At 38.2% G+C, this 10,348-nt stretch overlaps 1 protein-coding gene across 1 annotated transcript; it reads right to left on the bottom strand.

Moving 5' to 3' along the window:
- Positions 1–208: 208 nt before the first annotated feature.
- On the bottom strand, positions 209–10,045 carry LOC121855624 (glutathione S-transferase Mu 4-like). Its single transcript, XM_042350686.1, has 6 exons — positions 9,937–10,045; positions 6,423–6,618; positions 4,658–4,796; positions 2,796–2,975; positions 2,353–2,448; positions 209–1,097 (listed from the first exon to the last, which is right to left on the bottom strand). Exons 1-6 carry the CDS (start codon positions 10,043–10,045, stop codon positions 897–899), a joined length of 921 nt encoding a protein of 306 aa, XP_042206620.1. The 3' UTR covers positions 209–896.
- Positions 10,046–10,348: the final 303 nt, after the last annotated feature.

The following is a 10,348-nucleotide window of genomic DNA, read 5'->3' as shown; positions in this document are numbered from 1 at the left end:
TTGGTGAAGAGAGTAAATGTAAGTAAGAGACATCCTTTGCTATTCTAATACACTAACTCAACTTTACTTAAATTACTAAAGTTAGTAAGTTATAAACTCGCTTATACAGTAGTTTGTATATTAGGTTTACCTACAGAGCTGCTAAGAACAAATCAGGGGAATGCTGTGACTTGGGTTCTATACTTGCAGATTGAAATCAAAGAATCAATTAGTCTAGAAAATTTATTAATCTATATTTACTACACCATTCACTGTTCACATGAACCAAACTAAGTTATTTGTTCTCCAGTACAATAAGATATGATCAGGTTACACGGTATAAAATATATAAGCTAATTGCTAATCAGATAAGAACCATGAAACAAAAGACTGCTTAAAACTACAGTACTATACCAGTGCTTGTACACTATAGCTTACTTCACTAAATTAACCATGAGCAATGTACTTCACATAATAACTCTCAAACACTACTTATCAATGCTTTTTTGATTGGCACTGCCATACTGTACTACCATCAGTTACACAAATACAGTACACTACAATACTTAGTATAATTACTTCTCTCAAAATATTCTCCAACCGATCTATACAGTAAACAAGATCCACTAACAGTGAATAAGCAAATACATGTTCATTAAATGGCAAGTAAAGAACAATTTGGTGAAATGGAAGACCATGAATACTTTGTTTCCCATATGACCATTTACTAAGTGAATTCATGACAATCGATGGCACACATTTCTTTCAAGTATAATATTTGTAAAGCCAAGGAATTTTTTAACTCAGGACACAATAATGCCTCTTGTACTGTACTTCCATACTATATCTCATGTTTATAGACTTCATCACAGTATTCAAGGTTCATATGACAACAAAATTATTACAGTACCCTGTACTTAATTAGCTCCAAACTTGGCCATTTTATTGTTTAATGGAACCTTCAGGAACCTGGGTGAAGACATGTACTTCTTGATCGGCTCCAGTTCTTCCACTCGCTTTTGGAATTCCTTAAGGTTCTTGGCATCCTTGAGGCAGATATCACTGAGCTGCAAGTGCTGATCCAGCAGCTCATACATTATGAAGTCCACAAATGTGATCTGTGGGAACAGAAGTCACTAATATGAGTACTGGGTAGAATACCCTGTATGATGATGAATCACAGAGCCCTGATAATATGCAGTGGTGACAATAGCCAGCCTGATTTAGTAGAAATTAATGTTCCATAATTCGATAAACAATTAGACATATTGGCCTTACTTCTATCCAAAATAGATTTTACTATCTTCAGTAAAGCAATTTTTTATTTGTTTAGTTTTAAACAATTTACAATATTTTTTTTTTTTTTAATTTGCACCTTATTTTATGAAATAAGAGACAAGAGACATTAACATGGTTAAAAAGTTACAACTGATGTCAAATTAAAATTCCTTCAAAAGAATTGAAGAAATAAACAGAGGAAAAATGAATGACTAATTCTGCATAAGGGTAAGATATGCACCAACTTTGCCCATCAAGTACTGTACAGGTATCCCCCAATTTATATTTCACTTTAACAAACTTGATGTTTTAAGACCACCTTCATATTTATGATAAAATAAAAAAGCATGAGCGATGGTCCAGCCAACCACGCATGGAATATGGCACCCCTCTCTCGTTGCACTTGTCACCCACAGCGGCATCTACCCACATGCTGCCACCAGGTCCTCTAGTCCCGCGCTTTGTTCCATGGTGATCCCTCTGCCCGTGATCGTCAACCCAACTGTTATCAGTATCTGTGTTACTTATCATCGGTGTTTTTTCCTCCCTTACAGTGAAACCATCACTAATGTTCATAGGGTACTCCATTTTTGTGACTTAAGTGCTTCACTGTTTTTGTGACGTGTGATTTTGCAACTGATGTGAGAGCAGTGCAACTCTTTTTATGTCAAGCAAGCTTGTTCTAGGGCTCCAACTCCCACTCTGTCTGCAGCCTCCCCAGAGGCAATTGAGAGTGATGTCTCTACTCCACCTACAAAGAGTCCCCTTAGCCTCGAAGGGGACAAGTGATGATGACCAGGCTTCTTGTTAATAATGTGGCGGGTGTTTAATTGTTTTTATTTATATTATTAGTCTAGGATCCCCCCTCTAACCAAGTGATGCATATGGGTGTTGGACTGGCTGGGAATGTATCCCATTGAACCCCATGTTACACTGAACACAATTTGATATTTTGATCTGCGGCACACTGGGTTTCCTTTTATTTCATTCCCAACAATATTCAACCAACAATATTTTACATACAGAATCAGTGTGCCATCAACAGTAATGGTCAAATCATTAAGTACAGAGAACAAAGGTAAAATGTGTACTTACATTCTCTCCAGCAAACCATTTCCGATCTCCTAGGAAAGCCGAGAACATCTTTATGGTGTTGGGAAGAGCATCTAGGTACCGCTGCTTCTGAAGGTTCTGGCGAGTGAAGGCAAAATTCAGTAAGACTATCAATTAGCACACCATATGAAAAACTGGTCTGTGCTCTTACTCACTACAATTATCTTTCTGCAGAGCTATCCAACCCATTACTTAGCTGGAATTGGTAGTGTATATGAATAAAATACCTGAAAATTGGAGTTACCCATAAAAATAGTAAAATCTGTCTCTAGGATCTTATGTCACTTTTTCCTAACTGGACAGGCATTGTTTTTTAAAGGGAATACACTAGAGTTTGTACTATACTGTAATAAAAGTAAATACAGTACAGTACTTGTATTTCACTGTAGCACCAGCATGTAGGTACAAACTTCAAGAACACTTACAAACTCAAGATAACAGAGCCTGACAAAGCCATTTCTAAAGTCCATGGCCTGATTCTCGAGGATATCGACACGAATCTTCTCCTCTTCTGTCTTGCCACACAGGTCATGCTTTCGTGCAATGTAACGCATGATCGCATTACTCTGAGTGACCTTCTTGTCATCATCAATGTAGTATGGAAGCTGTGAATAAAAACCAATTACAATCAAGAAAATGGCCCCATTAATAAAAATTTATATAAATAAATACTGTAGTTACATATAAACAGCAATGTGAAAATGCCTAAATATGTATACCTGTACAGTTGCTAAAACAACTACATGATATCTGTGTGTAGTTTGTGGGGAAACAATATGAGACCATGGCTGTCACTAGTCACACATGAAATTTCGGAGCATATAGACCCCCACCTGCACAGATAGTCGTTTTAGCTACTGTACATCTCAATAAAACTTATGAGAAACTGCTTACAAAACATTGCAGCTATCAGAGAGGCAGAATCCTGTTAATTGCTACAAAAACTGTTGAGAAATAAAATTAACGTCTATGAAGTTTTACAAATTCTAATCAGTGGAAAGAGGTTCAGAGACCAGTGCACAAGGGTACCTGCTCAACTTCATTGAATAGCCAGTGTCTACTAAGCAGGGACTGGCAAATTTCTAGGTTATTTGAAGATAGATTTTCTTGGCCAATCGTTAACTCGTGAATAATAAACAATTTAAAAAACCACACAATTTCTGAAATTTTTTTAACATGGTATGCTAATAAATACAGTACCATGACATATTTGGCTAATTCAAGATAAACACCAGCATGGGCAACCACTGAGTTTTTAACAGAGGGCAAGAAGATAGGCAGGCTCGCAACAGTTGGTTTTGGCAGGGTTAATATTTGAGTGGTTTGTCTCACACTGTACCATATTACTGGGTTCCAGACATTTCATTCATGACAAAACATACTGGTACACTATTTGAAAGTTAAAATTCATTATTACCCCATTTAAGTTAGTTTTATTATTATCATACTTTAATAGTATATTTTGTGTTATTTACAAGTGCTAGTACAGTACTGTATAATGGAGTGTGTAACTACTGGTCTTTAATCTCAGGGGGCACTACTCAGTTGAGTGTCCTTACTTGGAGCTGGCGGACGCTCGCCCCACAAGGGGTCACAGCTCAAGATTGAAGAAGCCGCAAGTCCGGAAAACCGTGTTGTGACGGCACCGAGTGTGAGCTCTTTCAAGAGAAGACTTGACCAACACTGGAGCGGGTTCAGGTACATTCAGGAGCCGGTGCATGCCCAGTATTTTACAACAAAAGCGTGACAGAGACAAAGACTGACGCCTGGCGGCTAGTACAGCTGACCTTTTGGTGAAGAATATAGCGAAAAGAGTCGGTGGGATCGACGCCTGAGCGCTAAATAAATGATTAGTGCAAGAGGATAAAAGTAAAAAAAAAGTAAAAGTAAATATACTGTACAGTACAGTTGCATTTATAATTTTTTAAATTTCAAACCGAATATTCAATTTTCAGTAAATGGTTAAATATACTGACCCTAGAAAATCAGTGTTGATGTGTTATGGTAACCACTGCCATCCACAGTAGTTATTCTTAAAAGTATCCTGGGTGGTATACGGTATATTACAATCATTCTCATAGCTTTTTCAGTTACTAAAATACATTACCATTCAATAAAATATACACGAGTACAATAAAGTTACACATTATCAAGTTTTTTATTTTAGTTGCAGGTCCATTTAGCTGGTTTTGGGTAATGACAATTAGTAAAATAAATGAAATAAAATTAAGACAAACTTCACCGTCATGAATAAGACAAATTTACTCAATTTCATTCAAATACTTACATTTGGGAAATCTAGGACCATGTCGTTCTTGATATCGAACCAACATGACTTGTCGGTTCGGGGGCTGGTCCCACACCTGTATATTTTATCTTCAAACCTGTGCCAGTGTATCTTCAAGAAGTCTAATCGGCTGTGCCAGCCGGAAAAAAAATGTAACATTAGTACAGGGCATATAAAAAATTTCCATGAATATGCCATCAACTGCAATTTGTTTTAACCATAAATCTCCCCGAGGTATTGTTGTTGATTGAACAACGTTGGCTCCAGACAGTCCCTGGTGAGGTTCTGGTCTAATACACTGCCCCCTCCTAGGAGGAGCTCCTAACTCCTGTTGGTATTTTTGTGCAAGCACATCAACTGAATCTCGAGAATTCTATTTTGTAAATCAATAGTTTAGACAATTTCAAGACACTTTTTTCATTGATGTTTCTCGCAGAAGAAAGAGAGTTTTCGCTCTTTTTATGCGGAAGCTTTAGCCCACGGGGCACAGGTAATTTTATAATGGCCTACATCAAGGTGGGGGGGGCGGGGGTTGGAGGTATAATAGATTAATAATAATGATAAACTAATAAAATTAGTAAGAGCAAATAAATTTTAAGATAAAAGTAATACAATAAATAAATAAGCCATAAATGATGTAAATGGGTTTTGTCAAAGTAAGAGAAACAATTAAGACGTGTGTAAATGAGGCAGAATGTCAGATCAGCGAGTTAAGGAGTCTGGGTTAGATAATTTTTTTAAGAAACGTCATAAAAAGATCCGTGGATATTTGCCGTGCCCGGCTAAGTTCCTACTAACGCTATTTTACCGTGTGCGCGCTCTGATTGGCTAAGTACTTGATGTGTACCGGTAATATAACGCGGGGTCCGCCTCCCGGTTAGGAAGTTAGATGAGGTTAGATAGGTTTCGTTGGTTGGGTCAGGTCAGGTTGGGTTGGGTTCATGTAAATGTCGCTTTTTTTATAATAAGAGCATCTGTGGTAAAATTAAACTCGAACAACTTATGGTTAGGTATGCTGCAGCTCCACAACGGTCGATTCGAGGCAAAATAAATGCCAAATGCCGCCAGTCACACATATTTCTCATGTTCGCCGGTAATGGACGAGTAGCCAATCAGCGCGCACTCGCGGTAAAATAGTTAGTCGGAACTTAGCCGGTCACAGCAAAATATCTACTGTAGAGGGCAAAGTGTCTAAGAATTGTCTAAACTATTGATTGCAAAGATAAAATCCTGATATTCGGTTGGTGGCAACTTACACAAAATTACACACCGTTAGTGAGGGGCTCCTGAGTCATACACTGTCCTTGATCCTAGTGAGGAACTATTCACCTAACTTGTTAAAATTAGTTTAGTATAATTTACTTGATGGCCAGGAGTATTCACGAAGGAGGCAATTAAATAAGTAACCTTGTGTTGTCCGCGTCCCAATGATACATTATGATGAGTTTCACGTGACGTGGCAAGTTCACTACCACCATATTATACACTAGCCAAGATACGTGTCAAGTAAAAAGAGGTAAAAACAATATAAACATGAGGTATAACACGGAGACACCTCTCATATAAGATACGAGATGGTTCCATAGATCACAATGAGAACCATCAAAGTGGCGTCACGCTCACCGGGCGACACCATGGCCCATAAGTATCAGCATTAATACAGCGTGACACCCAGTACAATAACACCTAAAGCAACAAACAGGTCATCATTTATGCCATTCATCAGCGAAACTATATATATAACAATGAAATACAGCAAACTTACGCCGCGGATCTTCCAATAGCCAAGTATGGGTGACATCTTCTCCAGGTTGTGTAAATACGACGACTGAGGTGACCGTGTGAGTCTCCCGCCTCCCTGGTCGAGACAGCAGCCAGTATTGCCAATTCTCGTAATCCAACATAACCGCTAAGGTAGACGATACACCTTACTAAACTTATCCCAAATACGAAATATTTCGCTCATATTATCTCCAAAAGTGAGTTATATTCGGTGATTTTTATCCCAGGAGTCGCTAAAATAAATAAAATTCAATGCAAAATGTTGACATAGTAACAATAGAATTTGCTAGATTTGGTGAAATTTCCATTACTTTGGCAACAAGTTACGAGATAAATGAAACTGACTCGTTAACTTTTCGAATCATCGTTAAGTCTTTCCTATTCAGCTGAGTCACGGTAACTTCCTTATAACTCTTAAATCAACTGGGCGGTCGGAATCAATAGCCTATCTTCACACTGTTTGAAAGCCTAACCTACACACACACACATCTAGAATTAAGTAAGCTGACAAATTAGCAACAAGGATAAGTAAGATATGTCCGGAAAAATGAAATCCAGGTCCCACTTAACTCTCCGTGAGACGTTGCTGACAATTCTCCAAAGACTCCAGTTAGGAATATAATGCAAGACAAAAGATTGATAGATAGACAGACAGACAGACAGATAGATATAAAATGAAACCGTCATGCAAGTTCACAATGATTCAGCAAATAGATATAGTGTAGGTATACAAACAATGCACTTACTCAGAGTGCAGATATACAAAGAAGTTAATCAGTAAAACACTTCAGCCAAGGATAACAAAACAAAGGCACCGTATGTCGTATGCTTGACGTGTACAAAACTTCCTGCACTGTACGAGTATAATACAAATTCGGTGTGGATACATTTTCGAGCTGACATTATGCTGTGATATCAAGTAAATTTTTGTATATACTGTATTTAGATGAAGTTAATTGCCTCAGTGCAATTTTAATGCCATTTTTTTATTTATTTTTTGTGTCTCAGGTTATATGAGCCAAATAGTTACTTTATATCTACGAGGACATGTTTATAAGTCTGGAACAGTTTATAAGTACAAGAACAGCTTTAGTTACACAACACAAGTACAGTATTGTTTATAAAATGGCAGTGTAGTGTTATAAAGTTGTCTTTACCCAGGTAGAAACAGCAGTTCACGTTCTGTTAAGGTATTGCAATTATTTACCAAGAAATTGCCATAAGAAAGTTTTATCAGTTGATATAAATTCTTTCTGAATAAAAAATCTTAAGTTCCGGGGGGTGGGATTAAACTTTTTTCGGGTAAATAATTTTATAGTCCTGACAAAGGTGTTTATAAATCGTGTCAATAGTATATGTGATTATATTTTTAGTCGCAACACAATGTCCTCACCTTTAGAAGTACAATAATTGATTCTTATTAAGTGGGTGACCCGACTCTCATACCCTCTCCTCTGCATCTTTGGCTTGTGTCCAACCTTACCCCTGTTCCCGGCCGTCACCAACATCTCCTGCCTTCCTGACTAAATACGCCGCACATTACGATACTTCAAGTCCTCCAATAAGCTCCCTAACCTAAGTCTACCACCTATCACCTTTACATTCACCTACAAGCACATCCTCTGCACACCAGCACCAACACCCACATGCCAGAAAAGATCACGGTTTGTTCCGGCTACTCTGAAGACACATTCAGAATTTAATTAAGAAACACACAACAGAAGAAACACGCCTTTAAAACAAAACAGACCAACAAAGACAGTAAAACCTAGGCAAACATGATCACCTACTGTAGAGGACGGCCTACACCCTACTTCCCGTGCTCACGGCCAACAATAACACCCTCATATCTGCCCCTGATCAACATGTTAACAGAACCACTGGCCCCTCAGGTACATATTCACTAACTAATTCTACGAGGGCAAGCATAAACTCTGTATGCTTCCGTGTTGGGCACTGTGATGATTTTAACTATTTTTTTTTACTTCATCATGAACAGGATACAACGCGCGGTACTTAATCCCCCGCGCGAGGCAAATCTGACGTGTGCATGGTCGAGTCGCACAAGGGGTCAGTGATCTCAGGGTGTGACAGTTTCTAAAACTTAAGACACAATAAATAAGTTTAGTCTCTTGAGTCTAGTGGCTGTTACACCTCCTGCAGTGGACGGATGGTTCTGATTGTTGCCATGCCAGTTCGCGTCACCCCGCCAACACAGTGTTTGTGGGTATGCGTGAGCTGTTGGTGAGCAGGCATGGGGGCGTATGATACCTAGGTCGTATTACTACAATATGTATACGTATTTACACGCATATAAACACATATACACTCAAATACAAACTACATGCACCATACACACGCAGAAGGAAGTGCATCCTGTTGAGTCTGAGTGTAATAGGAGGCACTCACTCACCATGGAGCGAGGCTGGTCCCGGCAGTACAGCAAGTCTCATCTAAAGTTGTCAGCATAGCACACAGTTAACCCACATCAATAACCCGTGAAGCCAAGGAAATTATCAGCTTCCATATAACTTGTACAAAATATTATAAATTACTGTGGCGTGTTGTCCTTCCATGTTAACCCACTTTATATTTTAAGTTTTCCCTAAGCAGACATAATGTGCTTTGTCTAAATCTACAAGTATTTCGTAGTTTTAACATGACTAGGTAAAGGTATCAAAGTTTAAATTGTACTACTATGCAACCCATAATAAAAGTTAAACCCCTAAAACCATAAACTATACTCATTTTACTGAATAACGTATTTGTTTCTCATTACTTTAACTATACTGTTCAGTATACCCTGAACTTGTCTATACTTTCTATAATGAGAAACAAAACGCTGGCTTAAGATTGGCGCTTTCTCCGGTGGACGACGAGCTCCTGGGGGTTCGAAGCCTCATACCAAAATAAAGATACAGTGATGGAACATTCAAGTCAACGGCCATGTGGGGGGAGCTGTCAGGTCTGAAATAGAACTCATCTCCTGAATACTGTATTTGTAATTATATCATAAATAAATAAATAAATAAATACAGTATACAACTGTTTTATGACTACATATCTTATAACTGAATGCTATACATACTGTATATTACTTTATAACATACGTGTAACTTATGACTAAATTTTGTACATATTATAGCGTTGAATACATATAAATACATTAAGAAATATCTATGTACAGTAATGTGAATGATCTGAAAAACCCAAGATAGAAACTGAAGTACTCCAGACATAACGTAAATGAAATATTATTGACTGGCATTTTGGTGTGGATGTTTCTACCTCTTAGCCGGGGGAAGTACAGGACAACTTAATGCATGATATCTACTATGTGCAGGACGTTTCAAGCGGTATTTCTTAGATGAGAACATTTTTAGCCGGTCGGGTGGTCGGTCATTTCTCCATTATGCACTGTTGGCAGGCACTGGGCACGCATGGACTCAAACCAAAGGTGCGCCAATGCTGGTTAAGTCTGGTCTTAAAGGACTCACATTCGGTGTCATCACAATATTCTCTGACAGGTAAATTCCAAGAATTCACAACTTTTACGCCAAATGAGTTAGCCTTGGCAATTTTCTGTCCTGGTGGCTTCTTTAACATAAGGCTGTATGACCTCTAGTGGGGCGACCATCCAATAGCATTTCGTTCAAGAAAGATTCCAGATTTATATGTTCAAAACGAAAGAGCGTCCGAAGTCAGTGCTTGATTTCACTACACCTTGTATTTGAGGCTTTTGATACTGAAGTCAGCATGGTGAAAGTTATCTAGAATGGATAGCGACATCAGTGATTCAAGATGCCTAGTACAGTTACTCGGCTTTGGCTGCCTTATCATTATCAGTTTAATCAAACATTTTTATATCGTTGGTCAAGAACTGAGTCTAGATCCCATAAAGATTAGCCC

Source organism: Homarus americanus, unplaced genomic scaffold (assembly GCF_018991925.1).
Source record: "Homarus americanus isolate GMGI-L3 unplaced genomic scaffold, GMGI_Hamer_2.0 scaffold48090, whole genome shotgun sequence".
Lineage (NCBI taxonomy): Eukaryota > Metazoa > Arthropoda > Malacostraca > Decapoda > Nephropidae > Homarus > Homarus americanus.
This window is presented reverse-complemented; position numbering and strand designations above follow the sequence as displayed.

Excerpts from the sequence above, each read along its gene's own strand:
- LOC121855624 (XM_042350686.1), bottom strand. The coding sequence starts at position 10,045 with ATGTTAAAGAAGCCACCAGGACAGAAAATTGCCAAGGCTAACTCATTT. Across the intron at positions 6,619-9,936 it reads ATATTGTGATGACACCGAAT|CGAAATATTTCGTATTTGGG; the intron begins GTGAGTCCTTTA and ends AGATAATATGAG. Across the intron at positions 2,449-2,795 it reads GGCTCTGTTATCTTGAGTTT|AACCTTCAGAAGCAGCGGTA; the intron begins GTAAGTGTTCTT and ends TTCACTCGCCAG.